General features: G+C 42.0%; 1 protein-coding gene across 16 annotated transcripts in view; it reads left to right on the forward strand.

Annotated features, from left to right (window-relative positions):
• Positions 1 to 27,316, forward strand: part of nbeaa (neurobeachin a) — a 96,938-nt gene that overhangs the window by 64,413 nt on the left and 5,209 nt on the right. For 2 of the 16 annotated variants that reach the window (XM_075487521.1, XM_075487524.1), the window contains exons 22-53: positions 127 to 819; positions 1,037 to 1,486; positions 2,516 to 2,733; positions 2,834 to 2,987; positions 3,523 to 3,546; positions 3,965 to 4,048; positions 4,768 to 4,948; positions 6,866 to 6,990; positions 7,104 to 7,172; positions 7,299 to 7,467; positions 7,780 to 8,147; positions 8,831 to 8,967; positions 9,848 to 10,002; positions 10,786 to 10,912; positions 12,692 to 12,811; positions 15,566 to 15,699; positions 16,246 to 16,307; positions 18,569 to 18,633; positions 19,014 to 19,122; positions 19,882 to 20,048; positions 20,992 to 21,116; positions 21,212 to 21,361; positions 21,830 to 21,966; positions 22,078 to 22,195; positions 22,404 to 22,506; positions 22,612 to 22,727; positions 24,702 to 24,814; positions 25,039 to 25,179; positions 25,264 to 25,383; positions 26,282 to 26,434; positions 26,573 to 26,737; positions 26,944 to 27,033. In XM_075487521.1, the coding sequence (XP_075343636.1) occupies positions 127 to 819; positions 1,037 to 1,486; positions 2,516 to 2,733; positions 2,834 to 2,987; positions 3,523 to 3,546; positions 3,965 to 4,048; positions 4,768 to 4,948; positions 6,866 to 6,990; positions 7,104 to 7,172; positions 7,299 to 7,467; positions 7,780 to 8,147; positions 8,831 to 8,967; positions 9,848 to 10,002; positions 10,786 to 10,912; positions 12,692 to 12,811; positions 15,566 to 15,699; positions 16,246 to 16,307; positions 18,569 to 18,633; positions 19,014 to 19,122; positions 19,882 to 20,048; positions 20,992 to 21,116; positions 21,212 to 21,361; positions 21,830 to 21,966; positions 22,078 to 22,195; positions 22,404 to 22,506; positions 22,612 to 22,727; positions 24,702 to 24,814; positions 25,039 to 25,179; positions 25,264 to 25,383; positions 26,282 to 26,434; positions 26,573 to 26,737; positions 26,944 to 27,033 (5,142 nt within the window). The remainder of the gene's footprint in view (positions 1 to 126; positions 820 to 1,036; positions 1,487 to 2,515; positions 2,734 to 2,833; positions 2,988 to 3,522; positions 3,547 to 3,964; positions 4,049 to 4,767; positions 4,949 to 6,865; positions 6,991 to 7,103; positions 7,173 to 7,298; positions 7,468 to 7,779; positions 8,148 to 8,830; positions 8,968 to 9,847; positions 10,003 to 10,785; positions 10,913 to 12,691; positions 12,812 to 15,565; positions 15,700 to 16,245; positions 16,308 to 18,568; positions 18,634 to 19,013; positions 19,123 to 19,881; positions 20,049 to 20,991; positions 21,117 to 21,211; positions 21,362 to 21,829; positions 21,967 to 22,077; positions 22,196 to 22,403; positions 22,507 to 22,611; positions 22,728 to 24,701; positions 24,815 to 25,038; positions 25,180 to 25,263; positions 25,384 to 26,281; positions 26,435 to 26,572; positions 26,738 to 26,943; positions 27,034 to 27,316) is intronic. The other 14 variants (XM_075487523.1, XM_075487525.1, XM_075487530.1 and 11 more) reach the window with 10 other exon arrangements.

Raw genomic sequence — 27,316 nt, forward strand, 5'->3', positions numbered from 1 at the left:
TGAAGAATGATAATCTGTGAGACCCCCCTAGGACTACCTGGTGGTTATAGATGTGGAGGGAAACTATCGTCTCACACGACACATGTTCTGATCACATGACCTGTTCTATCCCTCCGTCTGTCACAGGTGACCTATGAAGCCCATAAGGAGTACTTGGCTAAGATGTATGAAGAGTACCAGCGCCAGGAGGAGGAAAACATGAAGAAGGGGAAGAAAGGCTCTGTGTCCACAATATCCGGCCTCTCAGCTACTCCGGCCCCTGTCGTCAATGGCAACCTGGAAATCGATGACAACTCCCAAACTCAGACACCTGAGAGTGAGGCTGAGTACAGCGAAGGGGCCGGGAGAGACTCGCGCAACCTCCTCGCAGACGGTGCCGTGAAGCGACCGAACGGAGAAGCCCTGACACCTGGGGAGCAGAACGCTGCTCCGGGGGTGAGGGTGGAGGTCCATGACCTTTTGGTGGACATTAAAGCGGAGAAGGTGGAGGCCACAGAAGTGAAGTTGGATGATCTGGACCTGTCTCCAGAAGGCCTTAGTGGCGGTGGAGGTGGAGGTGGCGGGGGTGGGGTAGGGATGGAAAATGGACCTCTGGTAGAGGTGGATTCTCTCCTTGACAGTGCTTATTGCTCGGTGGTTCAGAACCTAAATGGGAATTTGGCACCGAAAGAGGACACACCGGGCTCAGGGGTTGGTATAGGAACAAGCCTGGGACTTTCGGGTGTCAGTCTGGAGGATGATGGGAACATGGGTCCACTCATCACATTAGCTGATGAAAAAGACAGTGTTCCAAGCAACAATGGATTTCTTTTCAGCAAGGTATGATGGTGTCATTCTTGTCGTAGTGTTATTCAGATCAAGTCTGTGGAGCCGCATCCTCTCCTGCTGACCTAGAATAGGACTTCACCCATCTGCTGTTTTCTCTGCTAATATTTATCCTCTTGTAGTTTCTTTACTTTCCCAGGTGGAGAAAAAGGTTTTACCAGCATACTTTTCCTAAAGTCCGTTTTTTTGTTGCCTCATGCATCTTCCTCAGGTTGATGAGAAGTTGCTTCCAGCTCTGGCAGCCACAGACCCCCTTGTGCTGCCGAGTCCAGACCAGCCCACTCCATCAGGCGCAGTCCCAGCTCATTCCACCACCAGCGCCAGTGATGACCTCAGCCTGCTGGCCCACATGACCAGCTGTGGCTCTGATTTAACACAGACTCAGAGCCACACTTCCGGTGAACTTCCAGAGGATGGACCCTTCAAGATCCAGAGCCCTCTTGCTGACATCAGCTCTATTGCTGAAGCTGAGAGTCAGACACAAATTCAAGGAGCCCCTCGACCAGATTTTCCAGAGGGCGAGGGTACATCTGGGGCAGAAGGAGAGTCTGCGGGACTTAAGACTGGGGGAGATACAGCCAGCACCACCTCTGACACAGAACGGTCAGATGATGGCAAAGACAAGGACACAAAGAAGATCCAAACTACAGAAACTACTCAGGTGTGTTTTTAATTATTGTCAATGATGGAGAAAGTGAGTTGCAAAATCACTCTAAATGCACTTGTGGCTGTGTGTGGGCGGTAGATCAAATTCATGGATGAATTGAAATGAGGGGTTTTCTCTTTAACTCTCTTTAATTTCTCTTTAACTTTCACACACCAGCCCTCTCCCTGGGGTTCTGTCGGTCAGTGAATGCCTTCTCTCCTGCGTTTTCTTCCCACAGAGACACAACGTGGCAGAAATCAGAAAAACGTTCTCACTAAGGCTAAAATCCAGGATCTCCTACCCTACCTTTAAGTAGAACACTGACAGCTTCAGATTTCACAACCAGGAGTACAAATAGAATGATACGTTTGAACATAGTAGGAAAAAAAGGGAAAAATCAATTTTTTTTGATAACATTCAATCTGTTAATTGATTATTCGGTTAAACTTCTGTTTTTAAACTTTTATCCTCGTGGAGGCGCCTTTTTAAAGTTTTGAACAGAGTTTGAATGCGCCCTGTGTCACTGTCAAAGATCTGTACATTCTTTTGTGGTATATCTTTTCAAAATGGGGTATTTAGGTTCTTGGAAATTGTGACGATGTTATTGAAACATTGTTCAAAAAGCACATTTTCTGTTAACAGTGGCAGGCTTTGGCATTTTCTTTCTCTCTAAACAAGCATATATTCTATTTTTATTGTTAGAATAAAAGCAAAACTTGTCCTGAATCATTCTTTTGTCATTTGCAGTTTGGTACTTGATGAAAGAAGCAAAATAAACTGATTAAAATCCAAAATTGAATTTGGTGGGGGAAACCCACTGCCACATGGTCACATGGTTTCAGCCATAAAGGGGCGCAGAACTAACCTTTCCCAATAGAAGTTAATGCAAAGTGTTTTTTCCTTTTTATTTTATTCATCAACTGAAAGTAAAATTGAATTTTATGAATGACCAGTTGACCACATGAGCAGATTTATATCAGAGCAATAAGACATGTGGGGAAGACCCTCTGCAGGCTGACCGAATGGTTGTCCCCACCTCTGCAGGCCCTACACGGTCGCACTGCAGCACAGCTGGAGCGGGACCTGCGTGTCGATCTGGGTTTCAGGGGTATGCCCATGACGGAAGAGCAGCGGCGCCAGTTCAGCCCCGGCCCGCGCACAACTATGTTCCGCATCCCAGAATTCAAGTGGTCTCCAATGCACCAGAGGCTGCTCACTGACCTGCTGTTCGCCCTGGAGACAGACGTGCACGTGTGGAGAAGGTGAGTTGGGCTGTTTGCATCTCTTTGTAAAGGTCTGCTGCTTTTATCTGAAATTGGACGAGTTGAATCACCCTGCCAACTCTGATTTCTTTTATTTTAGCCACTCCACCAAGTCGGTGATGGATTTTGTGAACAGCAATGAGAACATCATCTTCGTCCACAACACCATCCACCTCATTTCTCAGATGGTGGACAACATCATCATTGCCTGCGGGGGCATACTGCCTCTCCTGTCGGCTGCCACCTCCCCTTCTGTAAGTGGCTCCGCTCTTCCCCTCTGTGGTAGGAAAGAGAACTGCAGCTCTTTTTTTTGTGCCTGCTGACGTAAAAGAACCTGCTAGACCTGATTCCCCTCATCCACAGAGCTGTGTTTAACTTGCATAATTGACTAGATTAAGTCATTCTTTGTGTCTGATAGCGGCTGTTAACATGGTGTCGTGTCAGGTTTAAAATAACTTCAGAAGTTTCAATGTTGTGTTTGCAAAAAAAAGCTCTGTTTCATTTGTCAGTAATTAGAAAGATTTGTGAACAAATTAAACTTTTAAAAACATCTGATTTCCTCTCATCAGTAACTCCATATATTCAACTATCAATCTAACACTATATTTTAACCTTTATTTAAGCTTTATTCTAACCTTTTCAATTAACTCTGTTTAATTTGATGGTTTGACTAACTCTTTATTTTAACCACCTACACATTGTAACCTTTCCTTTCCTCTCTGTGTTACATGTATTTTGTATTTTTCTTGTCTTTCTTTGTCTCTGTTTTTGTCTGTTTTGCATGTGCAGAGTTCTAAGAGTAGTGCCAACACTGTAAGTTGTGTTTTTTCTCCCTCTCTTTCACTTTGACTAATATTTCATTTTGATTTCTATTACATTGTGACTAACACTAACCCTTACCTGTCTGACGTTCATAGTTTTTTAATTTGTTGTGCTTCTCTGCTGCTGATCAAATCTCCACCTTATACTGTTTCTATCTGTCGTGAGAATGCCTTGTTCTCGCTACCTCAAAGTATTCTAACACTGTTAGAATATCATATGGAAAAGGGCAATAGAATGGCCCTGAAATGTTGAGAAGTGGCTCGATAATAAATGCAAAGAGCTATGAGGGGATTTTTTTTATTTTGATAATGGATCCAGTGTATTTTATGAGAGAAAGAGCATGAGAGTTTTCCTAAATTCCTCTGGGGTTGCATCTGCTAAGAATGTCCCATTTGTATCAACACTAAAGAAGGCAGGAGGAGCCGGACCCCAGAGGGGTTCAAAGGGAGAGGAGGTGACCCCTGTTCCTGGGGGAGGAGGCGCAGGGGGAGAGGTGCGTACAGAGCCTGAGACTCTCATCATCACCAGAAGAGCTAAGAGCACCAAAGCCCTTCTGTCCTCACCCTGTGTGTCTGTTACTCCCCAGCTGTCTGTGCTCACTTGCTCTGATGAGCCTTCAGATGCTTGCACTTTGTTGGCTCTCCACAGCCCTGCACATCCTGCTTACTGAAGCAGTGACACAGCAAACCACGCGCTTGGTTTAAACCCCTGTTATGCTGCCTTTAGATTTATTTTTAATGCAGACTTGTGTGTGACTTTCATATTTTAAAGGGACTTGGTTTAAAGTGTCATCTAATAAAGTACAGTCAAAACAACCTGTCTTGACACCACTTCTGCCAATAGGCCACACTGTTATTGTCACAATCCCACTGTCACCATTGCCTGTGTGTCATCAGGCTGCTCTTCCTGTGTGTTATGTAGAGCACCCCATGTTGCCAGATTTCATCAGTTATTCATAAGTTGGTGACTTATCCAGCATGATACTGGAGGTTTTTTTTTTTTTTTTTTTTTTTAAATCTCTCTGATTGTTGGTGAAAATGCCATAACTGTTGTGGTCATGTGAGGCCCAAGCTGTGTACATTTTCTTCAGGGTAATAATCTAAAAAAAACAAGCACAAAAAGAGCCTCCATTTAACTGCATTTAGATGCTCGTGTTTCACAGAATAACTGTCAAGCGTGCACGTATCTTCTTTTTTTTTCTCCCCGAACCAGACTGAGTTGGAGAACATCGAGGCAACACAAGGGATGTCTTCTGAGACGGCGGTCACTTTCCTGTCTCGTCTCATGGCCATGGTGGACGTGCTGGTGTTTGCCAGCTCCCTGAACTTCAGTGAGATTGAAGCAGAGAAGAACATGTCATCAGGAGGGCTGATGAGGCAGTGCCTCCGCCTCGGTGTGTGCTTGTTTGTCTATCTATTCAGTGTTAACTGCAACTCAAACAACTTGCTCTTGCATTAGACTCACAGCTTCGTGGCTTTGTTGAGAAAGCCTACAACTGCTGCTGTTATCAGAGGTGACAAATCTGTTGATTAATCTTTCAGCGGTTTAGTCTTGAAGGAACGCATTATGCTCTTTCTGTTTACCCAGATGACAGGTTTAAATTGCTTTGTCTGACATTGCAATATATATATATATATATATATATATATATATATGTTCAGTTCAAAAAGATTTTACTGTGCATTTATTATTTAATCTTACCTGCTGGAAAATGTTGAATTATAGCATCTTTGCTAGATAAAGTTAAAGATGTGAAATAATGCGTTTCTCAATTTGTTTGTGACTGACCGAGAAATAACCCTGAAAAAAAATCTTTAAAAAAGGGAAAAACAAATTGATTCAAAGCTATTTTTGAACTCTCTCAACTGAAATGTTGAGTGTGATGGAAATTCTTGCGAATTAGCTGGAAGCGGTGCGATGACATTGACTCGCACAGAAAAAAATAAAAATAAAAAATTTGACCTGAAATGCTTTTTGAAAATAGAAGTGCGAACCGGAAAACAAGTTCATTTCAAAAATAGTACAAGCAGCAGTATCTGTCCTCAGCTCCTACCATTTCTCTCTCGCAGCACGCGAGCAGCGACTCTTTGTCTCTCTGTGGCGCCGGTTCTATGCAGACAAGTATTCATTGTTACATTCAAGTGACCTGTTTGAAACACTCTTCTGTTTTGGCATCTAGCGCAAGGCATTGATGAGGTCAGAGTCGATCCCTGATTACACATTTGACCTACAGTACGACCCATTATCCAGCACAGAGAAAGTCTTTCCAACTGTCATTCTTGTCTCTTGTGTCATATGATCCCTGAGTCTGACTGTTAAACTTCATCATGATATTGTGTGCACCTACTGTGCTTGTACTAGTCAGGGGTGTTAAAAGATCCAGAGGCAGAGCAACACCCTCTCCAGATTGACAATCTATAACGTTTTATGCAGTACTTTGCAAACAATGATTCTTTAGCCATTTGACATAAAATGGTTGCATTTTGAAAGTCAGCTGTTTAGGTAATGCTTCTCAAAGATGCTGGATACGTGGAGGCCTCAGGCTGTCAAATATACAATTGAGTTGTTTTTATAATAGCTTGTATTTTAGGGGGTTTTCCACTGTTTTCTGATGAAAGAGCAAGTCATCAGTGACATAACATTGCGCTTCAGGACATTGTCATCACCTTTTTTTCACAGTTTTCTCTTGTTGCTGTGTTACAGTTGGAGGATGCAACGTCCTTGGTCATTGCCTTCTCTTGTCATTTTAAAGTCCTTACTAATAGGCTTACTAATCGGTATATCCAGGCCGTTTCTTGTAAAAACTGCAGTAATGGAGGCTTCCCTCCCTTTATGCCAAAGTCCGCTCTGCTCCGGTTGGTCAGCCCCTGTTGGCTGATCAGATCCCACCCACTGTTCCACATTTGCTCTGCTAAAATTTCAAATTTAAAAACCACCCAGAAACCACAGCATCAGACAGAAAGTTAAAATATGCCCCTGTGCTAAGGATGCCATGCTGGATGAAGACCACTTCCACAATATATTTTCTTTTGTTGTGACACATAGAGCTATTTTGAGAACAGGCAGTGCAAGAAACATCATATGAAAACTCTTGAATATCAAAATATACTGTTTGTCAGCAAGAATACTTGTTGACAGACAGTCACACAAATGGCTCTGATCGCATACCTCCACCTCACCTCTAGTGTTGGCTGATGGATTAACCGTCAAACTGAGCCGCATGTAAATCACTGATGAAAATATCAATCACTTCTGTTGTGGTTGTAGCCATCATATGATACTTACATTGTTTCCTCTCTGCGTAAATCAGTGTGCTGTGTGGCAGTTAGGAACTGCCTGGAGTGCAGACAGAGACAGAGAGATCGGAGCTGCAAGTCCTCGTTAACCAGCAGCAAGTCGCAGGACAGCCTCCACAGTGCCTCCACTGCCAGCAAGGTACCAGACGCACACACAATGAAATACACGACGTCCTGCAACACTTACAGCCAGACACAGAAACAGACAAATGTGTGACACCTCGCTATTAATGTTTTATACTCTATTCTTAGCAGGATCCAGACAGACTTCTGCAGGATGTAGACATCAATCGTCTTCGAGCTGTGGTTTTCAGAGACGTGGTAAGGATGTGTGTTTGTGTATTTTTAGCCTATAAAACATTTGTTGGGTTATGAATACAGTACTAGAAAATGTCAAGAGTGTTTGTTGACTGAAGGTTCTTTGCGCTTGTGTTGTTTTTGCTGTAGGATGACAGTAAGCAGGCTCAGTTTCTGGCGCTGGCGGTCGTTTACTTTATCTCGGTTCTCATGGTGTCCAAGTACCGAGACATTTTGGAACCCCAGCGGGAGATTGGCAGGTCCACCAGCCTATCGGGAAGAAGCATCCGCCAAGAGATAAACTCCCCAACCAGTACAGGTGGTTCTCGTTTTTTTCATTTTGCTGCAACATCGTGTTGGACTGCTCAGCAATGACTCATCATTGTGAGGTTGGCGGGAACACAGACTCCAGGCACAGTAGAATACATTTATCAAGAATATGACATTATTAGAAGGGAGAGGGGAGGAAGTATGAGCAGCATTACACCAGCAAGGAGAAATGGCAAGAAAAAATCAATCTTGGAAAAATACCTTGGAGAATTTGTGGTCACAGAGATTGTTTTTGTGCAACTCTACAACCATTTACATCTTAAGGGAGATTGAATCCTTTATTCGTGTGTCCTTGACCTAGAACACCCATCCAGCGCCTTCTCAGATCGTGACAAACAGACCCCCACCCCAGTGGATGACTCTCCACGGGCTGGCCTCCCCCACACAGACTCGGGCATCGGAGAAGAGGGCCACGTGGCTGGATCCCTGAATGGCTCGGAGATGGGTCTGGGGCTTGGCTTAGGCCTGGTGGGGAGAGAGACGGACAGAGACAGAGACAGAGACATGGGAGGCGTAGGAGGAGGTACAGATCTGTTGTGCAGTCTGTCGTCTGATGTTCAGAGGTCACAGGAGAGCCTACTAGATTCTCCCCACAACCCCAGCTCCAACCAAGCCCCGCCTTCGTCCATCTCCAGCATCAGTCAAACAAACAAAGGCATCAACGTTAAGGTCGGCAATTGATATCCTCATTCGGTCCAGACTGCTCAGATATGTTCCAATACTAGAAAAACTCTATTCAGTATGTATATTAAGATATTTCTTCTGTGAACATCCGATACTCTGTATACTTTAATATTTACATTCTAGTTATAGAATTTCATCATAGTTATCGATCATCAGGGTTCAAATTATTTGCACTTTCATTTACCCCATAGTAGTGAGGTGTCCTTAGGCACTTTCATATCAATCCATCCATCCATCCATTTTCTAGACAAACAAGCGCACACACTCCTAAGGACAATTTTTAGAGACACCACTTAACCTCACATGCATGTTTTTGGACAGTGGGAGGAAGCTTAACGCATACACGTGGGAGAACACGTCAATAATCAAGCTACCTGTAGATCTAGCTGTTTCATTGTGGTTGAATAATAAGAATGAAACCAACATCTTTCCATATGCTTTTTTCACATTGGAAGTTATGTTGTATCAAAACACGCATGCTTTTAACGTCTATAGAACATTTATAGGTCACTGCTCGCACAAAATATTAAGCTTCTTTTTGTTTCGTAGAATCTTCCAGAGGCGATAATGTTTTGCGGCGTAATGAACATTAAAGCCTGATGGGAACCAGATTTACCCGTGTCACATTACGTAGGTCACCAGGTTTGTTGCTTTCTTCAAAATTGCAGGAGATCCTGAAGAGCTTGGTGGCGGCCCCCTTTGACGGCGCAGAGTTGGGACAGGAGTCTGGACCGACGCCCTATCACCCAGACCCTGCCTTGAAGACGCATCCAATGCTGCCCATGCAGTTCCACTCATTCGACAGGTGAGTCCAGCTTCTGTTGGACGAGCAAGGTGCATAAAAACAGGCAGAGAAACAGCAGTCAGCTCGGTCTTACACATCCATCAGTTAACCCATTGTTACAGCCAATACGGATGCGGTTTCCCTGCTGTTTTACATCACAGCCATTCCCGGAGATTCATCACCTATATTACAAAGAGCTTTAGATTTTTGCCTCTTGTCCAGACTCTTACTACACAGACTTCCCAATAAGTGATAACGTGCTGCAATCTCCTGCGCATCAATTAGCCTCCCCGATCCTGCTCCGCCACAGTCTCTGAGAGCTAAGCTATTGATTGAGGACACGGTGAATAATTGATCATTGATGCTGCTCGGCATCCATCTCCAACATGTCAACAACATGTATCAAGTCTGTCTTCAGATAAAGTAGGCTTGATATATCTAATCCATCTTCTCATATAAATTACAAATATCCCTTCGTAGAAAAAAATCGAATTATCTTAGTTTTTAACATCAGGGATATCCGTTCAGATATCTGTTTTTAACAGCCACAGCTGTATTACCCATGCGTTTTACATTTATATGCGCACCATATGTCTATGTCTGAGTCCTGTCTTTGTATGCTGTCCTATTTTAAAAAGATTTGTGAATAAACACCTTATGCATACGACTATGATTAATTAATTTGCTTCAAAAAAATTTAACAGTGGGCAAAGAAATGCTGTTTTTGTTGCTTATGGATGCAAACCGACAGTGGATAGTTGCTCCATCTGATGTTGTGACTTCAGCTGAAGTCTACTGTCTGTTCATGTCGCCACACACTGCAGACGTGGGGCTGACACAAGCCAGTACATCACAGTAGTGTGTCAGTTTGCCTCATACCTTTGTGTCTTATCTTTTACAGGAGTGTTGTGGTTCCAGTAAAAAAGCCACCACCTGGCAGCCTGTCAGTCAACACAGTGGGCACACCCACCACCAGTGGAGCAGCCACTGCAGGCAGCACACCAAACATTTTTGCTGCTGCAACAGCAACACCCAAGAGCATGATCAACACTACAGGTGGGAGATTATACATGGATGGTGCAGTCATAAATATACTTTCTCCTCAAACCTATGTTTATATCGTTTAGGTTATTTTTGTTGGATTTTTCTGCACTGTCACTGTTCGGAGTGCAGAATGAGAAGTAGCCAACAGAGATCTGCAGAATGATAAAAGCTCCACAACTCAAAGGCTCCTCGATCAAGCAGCAATGCCTTTCTGGTCTTACATCCTTAATTTCACTATGAACCTGGAGATCTTTTGAGGATTAGCTTTCGTCTATGAAGGGCCAGATGCAGCAAATCTACGATATTTTACGCAAGTTTAGTCTGGATGCGACTGCACTTATCACATTGCTCTTAATTAACACTCCCTGCAGAAAGAAGAAAACTCTCTAAGAAAGAAAAATACTACACATGTATGTTAACAACATGAGATGCAAATAGACATCAGCTGACATGCAGGCATCACATTCAGCAGATCCATTGTGGCTGAATTTATTTGTGTTCAACTCTCTGTCAGCCTAATGGACATATTGTGCTGTATTATATATGCATATTGGACAAGAGGGAGGGTTTCTTCCTTGGAATCGATTCCGTATATTGATTACAAAGCTATTTTCACAAACCATTACCAGAAGACAAGCAAGAGTGTGTCCTGTGAAATACAGTCCAAATTGAATTTGTTTGTTGTTACTTATACTAATATACATACAATATTACATACTAATTTTTGCCGTGCTTGATTGATGATTTATGTGTTATTTCTCATCGCTTTCCTTCCCGTCTCTTTGCCCTATCCAGGAGCCACAGATTCTGCTTCCTCATCGTCCTCCTCCTCCTCATCATTTGTTAATGGCGCGACTAGTAAGAATCTGCCTGCAGTGCAGACAGTGGCTCCCATGCCAGAGGACAGCATGGAGAATATGAGGTGTGTGCTCTCACAATCTCAAATCTTTTCAATCACTCGGTTTCCCCCCACGTTTTTCTTTTTTTTTTTTCCTCCTTTTGGATTTTCTTAATGTTGATTTGTCTGGTTTCTCGTGTGCCTGTCCCTTTTCCACGTCATTCCAGTCCCTTCATCCTTCCCAAAGAATTCTCACAGTTCACTTAAACAATCATTACTGACATCGAAAGTTAAATGAGTTTTTTTTGTCGAAGAACCTTTAGGCTTGAATAGCAAATACCAATCAGTCACAGTAGTTTTTTGAGGAACTTTGGAGATGCGAAAGAATCCTATGTCCTGATAAAATAATCAACCACACAACCACTATGTAAAGGCCTCAGGGGGGCGACTCTTGTATTTTGAAAAAGTGGTCTGACTATGTAGAAGTCTATGATAACTTGATCCTATTTTTCTCTATCTGTTACCTCAGTAAATATGTTTCTAATGTGTTTGGCATCTTTAATAGCTACTTTGAAGGCTTATTTAGTTTATTGTACATTTATTGCTCTGTAAGTAAAAAAAAAGACAATAATGATGCTTCTGGGCAGTTCTAACCATAAAGGCTGCATACTGTCAGAGCAAGATGGCAACTGAGATACTGAAGTTGAGGCCTCAGCGGGTGATGCCACAGTTGCTGACTTCATAGTCTGTGAGTTGTGGCAAATAACTGAAGATTACATTTTTTTTTTGTTTTAAATAAATGCAAGATAATTGCATCCCTACAGTGCAGTGTAGACTGTAAACAAGACTTTTAAACTTTAATTGATATAGATTTGTTTTTGCACATGAATCTCATTTAGTTACTGACTTGGTGATGGCAGTGTAATTTTGTGGATTCACTTAACTGGAAAATTGCCCTATTCCTTTTGGATGAACTCAATTCATTTGTTTGCCACCAACTGAAGCGATTCATTAAAGTTTGTTCCTTTTTCAGTGTAGAGTTGCATCGCCTTGCATTGCATTTTTTTTATTTCTGTTATCGACAGATGCAGTGCTCAGTACGTTTTTTTCAGAACTGAATAAACCTGCAACAAGCGTGAAGAGACTAAATGTTAAAAAAAAATACCTTTTAGATAGGCCACCCAGTTCTTTCAGTGCTCACTTGATAACCAGTTCAAAAGACAATTTCACATCAGCTCCTGCAATCTTGGTTTGTTACACAACTGATTGGTCCAGCCATTGTATCCAAATTTACCGTAATCAGGCAAATTATTGTAATAGCACCGACTCAGACTAAACTGAGGGAAAATGAAGCATGAGTTCTCAAAGGCATCTCACTTTCAGGCTAGATATTGGCTAATGTTATCAGCTCGTTAGTCGCTCTTATTTGCCGCCGTCGTGCACACACACCACCAACACATCTCACTCTGCCCAACACTACGGCACTCTTCATCACTGGCATGGCGATTGTGTTTTAATGTCCTAATTTACAATACACGGTAGAATGAGAATCCACCAGCACTTCAGAGAACATGTCAATGAAACTGTCATTAACGTGAATCTGTGTCTTGTTTTAGTTTAGCACACTGTGTTAGAGTCACCGTTAGAATGTGGGACCAAGCTTTCACAAATAAGGAAGTGGCCTTAAAAGAGAAAGTTATTCATTTAAACTTTCTACCAACTTGTATTTTTTAACATTTCTTTCAATGTTAGCAGATAAAGGTGCACACACATCTGAGTGGGTGGGTGTGTTTCGGTGCATATGGGCCTTAATCAGTGTGCATGTCTGCAAGTGTGTTTTTGAACGTGTGGTTTGTATTGCAGTGCCTATTGTGAGGTGGCGCAGTGTGCGCTGCGCAGCGGTCAGACGCCCCCTGAGCTCAAGTCTTTTAGCTCTCTGGCAGGCTTCCAGGCAGCTCCCCGAGATGCAGGACAGTGTTTTAGGCAAGGAGATACTCGTCCTGTCCCCCGCCCCACCCCCACCACACACTCTCCGCTATGCCTAGCTACTACTAAATGTCCCCTGTACACCATGAATAGAATCTGTTTTAGGCCAGCAGATTCTATTCTCACACCTTTACAATAACACAGTTTAGTCTGTAACTTCTTGCATGGTTGTCTTCTCACACCAACCCTAAATGCCAACTCACACCTGAGTTCAACTGTATTGCTTTAACCCTTACTGCAACTTTTGCAAATATCACTCATCTGACACCATCAACAGGTTAAAACAAATAAATAGAGCTAAAACAGCTTCATATGTTAGTCTGCTGTCATATAAAATGATGGACACACTTTGTCTGTTTCTTCTTTCATTTCATTACCAAGGAGGCCCAAAAGTTTCTGTTGATCCATTTATCTAATTTTGGTCTAATGTGTTTCCTCTCCTCTGTTTATTGCATCGTGACAGTTTGAAAAAAAAATGCTTCTCCGAACAATCTTTCCTGTCTGTTTAAAATGGTTTTATTTGATTTAGTTTTATTAGTTTATTGAATAGATAGATAGATCGATAAATTACATTCAATTAATAGATTTACTGTGTCTGGGATGAAAAATCCCGTGTAAAACACTTAGGGGTAGCTTTTGGTAGAAATGCCATATGAAAAAAACCAGAGATTATATAACAAAGCATTGACACCTTTGTTTTTCTTTCATGTAGAATAGTTTGGATCCCCTTTTTTTTGTTCCCTTAGGTTCAGCCATCTACAGCTATAGATTGTGCAGGTCCTAGCAGCAGTGCAATCGTGTGAAAAAGAAAGTACACCCTCTTTTAATTCTAAGGTTTAATATATCAGGGCATTATAAAAAAAAATATCCGGTATTCACTGGTCTTAAAATAAAAATAAAGTAAATAGAGATTAACAACAACATATGAAATAAAATATGTCATCATATGTTTTTACAAAAATATTTTCTACATGAAAAGTGCTGTTATAAAGAAGAGTTGATGAAGTGATCATCAGTAAGTGTGAGCAGCGCCATAAAAGCAGAGGTTTTGGCCGTTTGCTGGTTCTGCAGCATTCGCATATCTGTTAACACGATTCCAACGAGGAAAGACATCAGCAGTGATCTTAGAGAAGCAGTTGTTGCTGCCCATCAATCTGGGAAGGGTCATAGGGCCATTTCTAAACAATTTGGAATCCATCATTCTACCGCGAGAAAGATTTTTTCACGAGTGGAAAACTTTCAAGACCGTTAACAGACGACCACACAAGCTCATCCCAAAATAAGCCGATGCTCAGAGGAACTGCTAACTTCCCAAGAGCTACTGTGCATCTCAGACTCTACACACCTCAGTTAGCATGTTAAATGTTGAAGTTGATTAAAGTACAATTTGAAATAGTTTGAACAAGCATGGCTTTTTTCGAATGGTTGCCAGGAGAAAGCCTCTTCTTTCTAAAAAAAAAAGAACATGGCAGAACAGCTTAAGTTTGCAAAGTTGCATTTAAACAAAGCACAACACTTCTGGACCAATGTTCTTTGAACAGATGAGACCAAATGGATATTTATGGAAAAAAAAACAAACACACCATATAAGAATAAATACCACACCTGTCCGAAAGCTAAAGCTTGGCTGAAATTGGGACAGGAAACAGGACAAAGATCCCAAACACAGCAGCAAATCCACAACAGAAAGGCTGTAAAAGAAAAGGATCAAGGTGCTGCAGTGGTCCACTCAAAAGTCCAGACCTCAGCCCAACAGAAAGGCTGTGGCTGGATCTTAACACAGCTGTGCATTAATGGTACCTGGGAACCTCAATCAACTGGAACAATGTTCAAAGAAGCCAAAATTCCTCCACAGCGATGTGAGAGACTGATACCATCATACAGAAAATAATTAACTCAAGTTATTGCTACTAAAGTTATCGAATCGTAAGGTGTACTTCATTTTCCACAAGTTGCTTCTGCAGTTTGACGTAAATTATGACAGAATGTGTCCTGCGTTGTTGCTCATCTCAGGTTTTATTTACCTGATAACAACCGGATAGATTTTTTTTATTTCCACATAGGTAGAAACCGTAGAACTGACTTTACATATTGTTTCTTTAAAATACGATCACGGCAGAACCTTACTGTCAGTTGTTCGTTCATCATCAACATATGAGGGGAAACAAATTAGATCAGACTGAGGAAATGGATTACCAGAATCCTCAGGGCTTCATACTTCATCAAGCTTAAAAGCAACATGCACAGTAGCTTCTCTATAAACATTAAAAAGGGACTGGCATAGTTTTGCAGTCAAGATGCAATACAGTATCTGGATGCATTTGGCATTTTTAAAGGACATTTCTTTCAGGTTTAGCTTTTAGTGCTCTTGCTTCACCCATTCCACAATGCTGAGTTGAATAGTTCTCCAACTCACTTTTAAACCGCAGTACCATCAACCCTTTCTTGCCAGTACGAACCCAGATTAAGCATATTTCAGATTCTGTACATTTTTTTGTGTGTGTCTTTGTCACACCTATTTCTATGTCTCTCATCTGCCTTATTTTTCCCGCTCTCTTTGCTTCCTCCCTTGTTCAAACCTGTCCCTGCTAATTACTTTCATGCATGTTTTTCTCGCTCTCTTTCACACCCACCGTATATCCCCTGATTTTTTTTTTTTTTTTTTTTTTTTTTTACCCTCATGTTGTATGTTGCTTATTTTATTTTCACTCCTTTTTCTCTCACTTTTTGTCTCACTTGTTTCTTCCACAGCATCACCACCAAGCTGGAGCGAGCTTTGGAGAAGGTGGCCCCCCTGCTGAGGGAGATTTTTGTGGACTTTGCTCCCTTCTTGTCCAGGACGCTGCTGGGTAGCCATGGGCAGGAACTGCTCATAGAAGGTACAGGTGCTGTACACGGCTCCTTTTCCTCTAAATGGCGTCTCTCTGTGGAGTCTCCTCATTCACTGTCCTTCACTGCACTGTCCGTGTGAGAGTGAGGCTGAGAGTGAAGTGGATGTGTGGCTCTGTGAGGACGACTGAGTGAATGTGTGTCTTTGACGTGGCTGCTTCACTCATTTGCCAAGCAGGTATGAAGTCAGCATCTTACACTATTTCAAATGAGCTAGATAGGCATTTCAATATTGTTAGATGAGATTATGATTATTAGTAAAATTATTTGAATTTCCGATCTTAAGTGTTTTGCAGACCACCCTGTACCCACCTGCTTCCTGGTGTCCTGTTTTTGTGATCCACTGTCTGAGTGTGGAGTTTTTTTCTCCCTCCTCTTAGTCTCAGCTGTTCTTGTCTGTCCTGTAGCATGCTTTTAAGGAACTTGACTATGACGACTGTTTACTGCTGCAGAAACCTTATTTGATGATATTTTTTGTCTCGCAGTGATGACTTTGTTTGAGTCACAGAGAAAGAACTGTGCCGTTTGTGTCTGTGCTGCAGGTCTGGTGTGTATGAAGTCCAGCACGTCCGTGGTGGAGCTCGTAATGTTGCTCTGTTCTCAGGTTGGTGACCCGTCGCCTGTCTGTCTTTGCACTGCCCTCACCCTTAAGACCCATTCGGTCATAGCCTGAATAATTGTGTTCAATTAGTCCCTTTTCTAACTCATTCTATTTTTTTTTTTTTGTTTGCTTTGTTATGACCTGTTATGACTGGCAATGCTCCCCCCACACAGGAAGCTGTGGAGTTATTGATCTGCCCTGTAAAGCGGCGCTGACTATGTAATGAGCGCATTGCAGATGTAATATAATATGACTTTGTACCCATCATTACGATATAATTTTCCCTCAGCAATATCAAGGCCAAAAAACATGCTCTTAATTTTCCTTAAACCAGTTTTACCTTGAAAAATAAATAAATCATTAAAACCATTAAAAGATTCTCGAGCTGATTTAGCTGACTTGTGTTCAAAGGCAGCGTCTCAGTTTTACTGAGTAATGCTTAAAAGACACTCACCTTTCCAAAGCTTTCCTCAGATGGTTCGGGTGACCAGTTTTCTTTCAAGTGATGAAGTCTCTCCCATCGCCTCTCTGTTTTCTTTGGATTCTGGTTCATTAGAGCTCCTTCTTCTTCTTGAAGTTCTGCCTCTTTTTTCCCTCAACTCTACCACAGCCTCTTCTTTCTTCCTGCTCCATCTTCACTCGCACCATCAGGCACTTCTGCTTTTCTGGCCAATTTTATCTCAATGTTTCAGTCGCAACTGCTTTCATCTTCTGCCATTCCCCGCTCTGCCCTTTTGTCCCACCACTCCCTTTCCTTTCTCGTCTCCCTTCCACTCTTCTGGGTGGCTGCTCGTCAGCATGTATAGTATTACCACTGGCTCCGGCCTTGTCTGCCATTAGAAGCCCGGGAGAGTGTGCTCGAGCCCAGAAATCGATCCTCTGGGTGGTGGGGGTGTAACAGGAGATAGCTTTAAGAGCCACAGGAGCTAATGGAACTCTGATAGTTGCAGGCTTTCAGCAACACTGTTATCCTGCTCAGAAGTCTCCACTCCCCTATGCACGAAAACATGAGACACTCACTCTCACCGATGCTTAGATGGATGCATTCTCATCGACACTTTGAATTCTAAATGTGTTTCTTCATCTTTATGTGCACCCGTTTTGTTGAAGTGTTCACTGTTCACACTGATGAAGTTGTACAGTTTTTTGGGGTTTTTTTTTCTCCAGTTTTACACTTCTTTCATGTTGATAGGCTGATTACCCACAACATGTTGCTTAGCTCCCTCCAGGCATTCTTTGATGATAGAACAATAATTGCAGTGAAGAATAGCAATTCAATTCAGTTTTAGTTGTGTAGCATCAAATCACAACCTATGTCATCTCAAGGCACTTCAAAGATACAAGCCAATTAGAGTCCAATCCATTGTAATACAATCATATTCCAATCAAATCCATTTTGAATTCAAAATGAGTCCAATTCATACGGAGCCATTTTTTTTTTTTTAAAGTGGCCTTGCTAAAAACACCAACAGATCGCATCAAAACTTCTCACTCTAAAATGGAGAGGATAGGATAGAGAGGACACCAAACCTTTCATACCTGCTAACAAAGTGAATGACATGACAACAATAATGTATGTACCTGGAGAGTAAAAGAGAGCAGAGTGAGTATCCTTTGCATCATGGGAGCTTTATCAAATGGAAAAGTTTTAAGCCTAATCCTAACAGTAGAGAGGGTGTCTGCTTCCTGAACCCACACTAGCAGCTGGTTCCACATAACCGATAGCCTGATAACCGAAGGCTCCGTCTCCCGTTCTGCTTTTAGAAACTCTGGGAATCGCAAATAAACCTGCAGTCTGAGAGCGAAGTGCTCTGTTGGGAGAATATCTAACAATGAGATCTTTAAGATATGATGGAGCTCGGTCATTAAGAGCTTTATATGTGAGGAGAAGAACCTTAAATTCTATTCTGAATTTAACCGGGAGCCAATGAAGAGAAGCTAAAACAGGAGAAATGTGATCAGAACTCTCGCTGTAGCATTTTGGATCAGCTGAAGGCTTTTCAGAGAATTTTTGATAGTCCAATAATAAAGAATTACAGCAGTCCAATCTTGAAGTAACAAATGCAGGCACTGGTCTATATACACAGTGCTTATTCTGGCTGGATTTACCGTCTTGTCTGTCTTATAAGTTCATATTCCTGGTATTTAATGAATGACATTACCCTAAAAGATTGTATTTTTTATCTTTAAACTCTGATCTAGATTTCCAGAAAATGTACTTAAAGCTTATAAAAATGACCTGCACGATTATCTTCTCCACTCAGGAGTGGCAGAACTCCATTCAGAAGAATGCTGGACTGGCCTTCATTGAGCTCATCAATGAGGGAAGGTAATCCATCACACTGAACGATTATCACTTCACACGAGTCCTTGCGATTCACATATTAACTCTAGTTGTCAGTGCTTTACAACAGTTAGGCGTAATCGAGCCCTAATGAGAGCCTTAACGTGATAAGTGCACGGTGGTGTGTGTATTCAGCTGGAAGTGCGGAGTTTAAAGCTGATATGTGCTCGACAAGTGCTATGTTGGTGTCTCAGTACGAAGTCATATAATATGCACCTCTGCATACATACATGAGTGTTAGCTGAAATATTAGAGCGCCCTGATTACATTTAATCTAGTAGAGGATTACTTTTTTCTCTAAATGAGGACAGTAGTGCCATGTTTTTTCCTTCTGTCGCCTCACATATTTCTCACTCTTTTGCCAGACTACTGTGCCATGCCATGAAGGATCATATTGTGCGTGTTGCCAACGAAGCAGAGTTCATCCTGAATAGACAGAGGGCTGAGGATGTGCACAAACATGCTGAGTTTGAGGTAAATGCACAGAGCACCGTCTTTGTTTGTCTCGCTCCTATTTGTAGACCTTGGGACGAGGCAGCAATTCAATTGATTTTACGGATGGTATTCAATAAATACTCTGACCTTTTTTTTTCTTTTTCTTTTTTTCTCATAGCTTCCTGTAAACAGTGATAGTAGTCTCTTAAAAGTCTTTCCGCACAGGCCTGTTTAGCATAGGAAACCTGTAATTATATTTAAAAGAAAATAACATTCACCTTTTTTTGTTGTTTATATTGTATTTTTCATGTTTTATTTATTTTTTATTTGGACCTCTTCAAATCTAGGCTAAAAACCTACTTATTTAGGATTGCTTTTAATACCCAGTAGTATGATGACACTTTTATCTTATTTGATTTTATTTGATTTTGTTGTATTTTATTGCTTTCACTGTTCTTTTATTGTTTTTACTTCTTCTTCTCTTTATTTATTACCTGCTGTAAAGCGCTTTGGTACATCGTAAGGATTGTCTGTAAAGGGCTGTAGAAATAAAATACATTTACATTTACCTATATGTAAAAAAAGAAACAGTACGTTTTGACTTTATGAAAAAGTGAACCAACACAAATGTTTGAGGAATAATTTTATCATTCAATACCACATCTATAAGTTCTGAACAACTGAAAAGTGCAAAATCTAAATCTAAAGCTTCAGTGCTTTTGCACCGCTGATGTCTGACAGTAATCTTGCTTTGTGTCTGACCGTTCCCAGTTAAACTGTTTATCTCCCATTCCTCAGTCCAACTGTGCCCAGTATGCTGCAGACCGGAGAGAGGAGGAGAAAATGTGTGATCACCTCATCAGCGCTGCTAAGCACAGAGATCATGTGACTGCCAACCAGCTGAAACAGAAGATCCTCAACATCCTGACCAATAAGCACGGAGCGTGGGGGACAATGTCACAGAGGTGAGCAAAGGATGCGAGGGCACGGTGGGTCAGATTGTACCGTGGAACATTTTCAGCGTGCAATTTCATTCAGGACATTGTGAGATCGAGCACACTGAGAATGTCCTTTGATTTTCTAGATAATAGGAGGGTTTCACTAAACCAACAAAAAGCAGGAATTTTCAATCAAAACTTGTCCTATCGTATATGTGAACCAAAGGAAGAAACAGAGTTGGCTCTAAACATTGAAGCTGCCTGGTAGCTGCAGTGTGAGACTGATTTAGCGCACTCATTAAATCTGTGATTGCTCATTATGCAGGTCTGCCTCCAGGCTCACAGCTACAATAAGGATGTGATTATAGCTGGAGGGACGTCTGTCGTCCTCACTGTCACTGTTGATGAAGTAAATTGCTTACCTCAGCGGGCCCCCAAATATGACGGATTCTTTATCTTACACTTTTGTAGCTTAGTGACATTATTCTGTTTGCGCAGTTAAAGGCTGGGACTTCTTGATGCTCCGGTTCCATTTTTCATGTGTGAAAGCTCTCTGTCCTCAGGCTGAGAGGCGCACAATTCAGCAACATTTTTCCGGAATAAGGATAGAGTTTTGTTTTGCTTTGTCAAGGAAAAAAAGACGATTTCACTTTGCATCTGAAGTTCTTTGGCCCTAAATAGTTTAACTTTGCACTGCTTATTGAAGACTCTCAGTCGCTCTTGCATGATTCAAGCCTAAGCTTTTCATTTTCTATCTGTTTTCACAAGTCAATTGTTGTGCGATTTCTTTAACCTAAAGTTAGTGATTGGTATATGCAGAGTTGGATGAGATACTGCAGTACTTCATCCCATCGATCAGCGTAGGAAATTAGTTATGGAGGTTGCTGAGATAAATGTTATTTGTAGCTTCATCTTCAGCTAAATTACCACTAATTTCTTCATGTCTGCATCTCCCATTTTATGTTTCCAGCCAATTGCATGACTTCTGGCGCCTGGACTACTGGGAGGATGACCTGAGGAGGAGACGAAGATTTGTTCGAAACGCCTTTGGATCCACACACGCTGATGTTTCACTAAAAGCTCTGGATGACTACAGTCAGTATTGCATCACATATACAGAAAGGTTGCGCTCATTCCAAACCTGCTTGTAATACCCTCTCACGAAGACTCTCGATTACACGCTCAAACAGGCACAGAAGAGGACGAGGATGGTATGAAGTCCAAGAAAACCTTCCGCAGCCATTCAGTGGTCACCCAGAACCCGGAGGCGGAGTTGATGCTGGAGGGAGACGATGATGCTGTCAGTCTGCTGCAGGAGAAAGAAATTGATAACCTCGCTGGTAAGATGCCAACACGTGAAGACGCACGAACAAGCACCACGGTTTCTGTCCTGCTAAACGGTGAACTATCTATGACTCTTGTTTTTAGTACGTTTCCGTCCAAGACTTTTTACCTCCAAAGGCAAGTCAGACATTTGAACGTTTTTCGCAGCTGCACTAACCACCAGCTGATTTATCTCTCTTGAAAAGATGAAGTGATCATGTACTGAAAACTGATTCTAAACTAAATCTAACCTTATTTAGTCTGGTAATCACTCGCTGCCTTTCAGCCTGACGGTTCGATTGCACCAGCAAGCAAAGCAGAAAAATCCATATAAATAATCATCCTTACTGACATGAAATGACTCTTTTGTTCGTTATTCTGTTGTCCGTGATGCTTTTCACTTCTCTGTATAATAAGCCAGCTTTAGTCAGTCTTATGAATAGCTCAAGTAGTAATACCTGAATTATGCGTTCACCCCCCCCCAGGCCCTGTGGTTCTCAGTACTCCAGCTCAGTTGGTAGCGCCAGTGGTGGTTGCCCGAGGCACTCTCTCCATCACTACGACTGAGATCTACTTTGAAGTTGATGAAGACGATCCTGCTTTCAAGAATACAGACGCTAAAGTGAGAGCCAGCAATCTTTATTACAGATGAATCCACAGAAAGACTCTAGAGAAACATAAACCGCAGAATTGTGCTTGCATTGTTTCACTTTTGAACGTTCCTCCTGGACAGGTGCTGGCTTACACAGAGGGTTTGCACGGCAAATGGATGTTCAGTGAGATCCGAGCTGTGTTCTCCAGACGTAACCTCCTGCAGAACACCGGATTAGAAGTTTTTATGGCCAACAGAAGTGAGTCTGCAGAGCTCTTCTTATGCAACTAGATTGGTGATGGGAGTTTTAATTCTACTGCAGTGTGATTCCACCACAAAGTGGGCCTTTGAGCCCATTTTTGTTCCGAATGATGTGCACCTCTCATTTAGCACAGCTTTAGCTGAGCGATTGGCTCTGAGTGTGTTCTTCACATGCTGACTTGTGTCTTGTCTTGTCACCTCTCCAGCATCTGTGATGTTTAACTTCCCCGACCAGGCCACAGTGAAAAGGGTGGTCTACAGCCTTCCACGGGTGGGGGTGGGAACGAGTTATGGACTACCACAAGCCAGGTATAGACAAGCTTTAGTTAGGTGTTCGCCCCCTCTGTCTTGGAATGGCAAAAAAAATGACATAAAGAATGAAAATTCACTGTGCTCGTGTGTTTGCAATCTCAGGCGTATTTCCTTGGCCACCCCACGTCAACTCTTCAAGTCGTCCAACATGACGCAGCGTTGGCAGAGGAGAGAGATCTCCAATTTTGAGTACCTCATGTTTCTTAACACAATTGCAGGTAAGCTAAATCTGTGATAAAGACTTTTTTTCGAGTCTCTCAGTGATACAATGAATTATATTGACAAGATAATGTGATGTCAACATTCAAATACAATACATCCTGTTTGCTTCATTTGTGCTCGTTCTGATGTGTGATTTTTGGCATTTATTTGCTGTGATGATTTACATAGTGTGACCTTATTTTGCTGCTTCAACAGTTTCTATTGTGCTATGGTGTTAAAAATAAATAACTGCGCAGCGATAAAGTGCAGCCTCGTCTCATTTGTGTATGTCTACATTGCCAGTCTATCGAGACACTTCATTTCAATATTTAGATACAGAAATTTAAAGATATGAGATCATTCCTTATGAGCTGCTAATGGAGTAGGGAAGTTTTTAGACCCTCTGAAGTTTTCCACATATGGACTAATCGTGAAAATCTCATAATTTTATGCACAGTTCTCCACAATAACAAAAGAAAAACATGTTTACATAAGAATTTACGCCCCTGTGACACTCACAGATGAACCCTGCTGCATCTCTCAGTGCTCCATGGGATGCTTCTTTAACTTGTAAGGGGACCCTCCCCGCCCCCGCATCTGATAAAAAGACATCGGAAATTAAAAGACACACACCCTCTATTTAATCTCTCACATTTTATGAAGATATGGGGGGGGGAGCACAAGAACATTTCAGCAGCAGTCTCCAAAATTAAACCTATTAACAGACTTCCAGTATCTGCCTGCCAATCTAAACTGCATAATCAAGAACAAAGAACCTTGATCAGACTGGTAGCCGACAGACCATTGGTGTTGTGAATAAGATCTTGATCATTTTTTGCACCGTGATGTACAGTGTACAGATGGATGGCCATCAGTGCAGCCCTCCCATCAATCGGGTCCTTATTTTGGAGTGGTCAAACAGAAACATTCCCTACTAAAAGAAACATGACTGCCTGCTGGGAATTTGCTAAAAAAAAAAAAAGTCCTCTGAAATGTAGAACAAACAATCCGACCACATTTTACATTTGTGTGTGTGGCGCAAACTGAGCTCATTAAGCTCATTAATACTGTCCCTACAGTAAAACATGGCAATTGCATCAGCATCCTGTGGGTTTGTTTGTGTCAGGCACAGGGGGGCTGGTCAGGAGAGAGGGGAATGTGAACAGAGAAGTAGAGATTAAGAGCCTGTGAATAAACCTGTTGTTAGAGCGCTCAGAATCTATGGCAAAGGTTTACGCTAGAAAAAGACAGCGGCCTGCAGCTTATTGCGCAGTACATTTCTGTGGTTGTCCTGGAGCTTTGCTGCCACAGTCTGAACCCTGAATCCTGATCCATTCCAGTATTTTATTTCTAATAGACTTACAAAGGAGTTTCAAACCCTGCTTTTGCTTTGCTATTGTAGAAAAAAAAGACTTAATGTTCCGTTTGCATCATGATCATCACCGATACATAAAATTTTTTAAAAAGCCTTTCCTAAAGGCAGGAAAAAAACAGAGTTATGGAGTTATAGAGTTACTCTATGTAACTATATGGCTGTGGTTTTATACACATATTCATTTATTGCAAAAAGAGTAAAAAATAAATCAAACTATCTTATATTACTCTATATGTTGACATATGAATGTTGTCAATAGAAAGAATAATCACGCATATATGTATTTCACTTGTATATAAAATATATATATTTCATGTATATATAAATATGAGAACATTTTTTTATTTATTGGCATGTATTGTTTGTCACAGCCTTGTTGGTGTAATTTAAAAGTGATGCTCATCTGGCAAGTTGACTCTAAAGTGAGTTGCGCTCATTTAACATTATGCAATGAGCTGCTTTAAAAAAACTCAATGCAGTCTGGTAAAATAATGTCTTGGCAATTAAACCTGCTGTGTATTTGTACGGTATCTATTATAACACACAGACAGACAAACATGTTGTCACAATATGAGACCATCTTCAAAGTGGAATGCTCTCCCTTTCACCCCTGCAGGGAGGACCTACAATGATTTGAACCAGTACCCCGTCTTCCCTTGGGTCCTGACCAACTACGATTCAGAGGAGCTTGATCTCACTCTGCCTGGTAACTTCAGAGACCTTTCCAAGGTTAGAGCACGCCAACACACCACTAACTACACTGCATGCACTTTTTGGGTGAATTGCATGTGTCCTACGCTATAAACCCAAATCAGTGATGAAATACAGACCGAGCAGTAACACTTGACATGCCACCAAATATCACAGAGAATTCTCTGCCTTGCACTGGCTATTTCTTTGTTTTATTTCTCTTTTTTATTAAATCACTGACATACACAAATCATGTCTTCTAGCCAATCGGTGCGCTGAATCCCAAGCGAGCAGCTTTTTATGCAGAACACTACGAGACGTGGGATGATGACAGCACACCTTCTCACCACTACACAACCTTATACTCCACGGCTCATTCAACACTAATGTGGATGCTCAGAATAGTGAGTATCCCACTGACACAATTACAAACTGTGATACTAATCGGGCTTTTATTTGAATTAATATGTCTGTTTTTGTGCCTCTAGGAGCCTTTTACCACATTTTTCCTCAATGCCAACGATGGCAAGTTTGACCATCCAGATAGAGCCTTCTCTGGTATCGGCTGCGCGTGGAGGAACTGCCAGAGGGACACGGCTGATGTCAAGGTAACTATTCTTGTTGGGTTGACGTAGCAGCTAACTGCAGTAACCGATTTATTTTTAATGGAAAGATTCAGTTTTGTCAGGGCTGGGTAGTTGGCGGGACACGGATGCGGACTCCAGAGGTGGAAGGCAAAAACTGGGTTTATTCACAAACAAAACGTTAACAAAAGGCGCAGCTGAGCCGGAAGACAAAACTAGACTGTGGAATAAAACATGAAAAAAAACTGTGACCAAAAAACAAAACAGAAGACTTGACATGAATGCACTTATGCGTGGCGTGGCGTGGCGTGGCGTGGCGTGGCGTGGCGTGGCGTGGCGTGGCGTGGCGTGGCGTGGCGTGGCGTGGCGTGGCGTGGCGTGGCGTGGCGTGGGAGTGATTGGCAAATGAGTGCAGCTGGGGACAATGAAAACAGGTGACGTGAGTGAAACTAATGACCTGGCATGGGAAGTGAGGGGAAAAACAATGGCAAAACTAAAACAAAACATGAACTCAAAAACCAAGACATGACACAACATAAAACTAAAAACATGGGGAAAACCCCATGGACGTGACAAGTTTGCCCTGAAATGCTCCTGTATGGGGCCATGAAAACACAGTGTTGCTATGCACCAAAAGTAGTGTTCTGAGCTAATATTACATGACTTTTGCTACTTCTGCTCTGGCACCAGCCCGATGGAGAAGGAGTATGTGTGGGATATGCATTGCTTTAAAAGAAAAAAAAAAATGAGAGAATGAATCACCTGAAGTAAAAGAGCTTATGTGTGTGTGTGTGTGTGTGTGTGTGTGTGTGTGCATCAGCTTTGATAAATGACTAATCGCAGTTGAGATCGTAGAAATTTTCCGAAGTCGTCAGTACAAACTAAAGGGAATTCATAAATGTGTTCCTCTCGTGCCAAATAGGAGCTGATTCCAGAGTTCTACTACTTGCCAGAGATGTTTGTCAACAGTAACGAGTATGAGCTGGGTGTGCGTGACGACGGAGTGCCTGTGTGTGACGTGGAGCTGCCAGTCTGGGCCAAGAAACCTGAAGACTTTGTCCGCATCAATCGCATGGTGAGAGTCACAGAGAGTCATTTTTTAATCTTTGAAACCCGATAACTTTCTGTCTGATCTTTTAAAGTCTTGTCAGAAGTCTGTTCTTGACTTTTTTTCTCCTTCCGTTCTCTACCTGAACCTTTTTGCTCCATGCAGGCGCTGGAGAGCGAGTTTGTGTCGTGCCAGCTCCACCAGTGGATCGATTTAATTTTTGGTTACAAACAGCGGGGGCCAGAGGCAGTTCGAGCTCTCAACGTGTTCAACTTCTTGTCCTACGAGGGAGCGAGCAACTTAGACAGTCTGGATGCTTTGCAGCGTGAGGTAGGTTTCTATGACAACCCATCACTCTCAATAGATTGACAAATCATTATTGCATAGTTTCGGTGCAGAAGGGATTTCTTCAAGAACGTAAAAGTACAAAGTACAAAAAGTACCTTTTGTTAACTTGTTAATTTCTTATTTTTCTTTAATGTCTGTAACCTTCCTCTTCTCCTGTGTTAACCCCATTTCTGCCTCTGCACCTGTAGGTGATTGAGACCCAGATTCAGCTCTTTGGTCAAGTCCCCTCGCAGCTGCTGATAGAGCCGCACCCACCTCGGTCATCTGCCATGCACCTGGTGAGAACAAACTTTCAAAGCTTTCATAAAACATGAAAAGTTTTTGCGTTTTTTTTTTTTTCCATAGATTCCTTCTAAAAGCATCCAGACAGAAACACGCCGCTGACTGCTGTAACTTTTTAGACATCTCCTGCAGTAATACTAAACTGCTCGTAGGTGAATGAGCGTCTCTGAACAGAAGGGATGATGTCACATTTCCACCACACAGCTATCGGTGCCAAAATATTTCACAACAGCGGTATTATTGCAACATCAATAGAAAACCTTAAAAAAAGATGTTTGC

Source organism: Odontesthes bonariensis, chromosome 16, assembly GCF_027942865.1.
Source record: "Odontesthes bonariensis isolate fOdoBon6 chromosome 16, fOdoBon6.hap1, whole genome shotgun sequence".
Lineage (NCBI taxonomy): Eukaryota > Metazoa > Chordata > Actinopteri > Atheriniformes > Atherinopsidae > Odontesthes > Odontesthes bonariensis.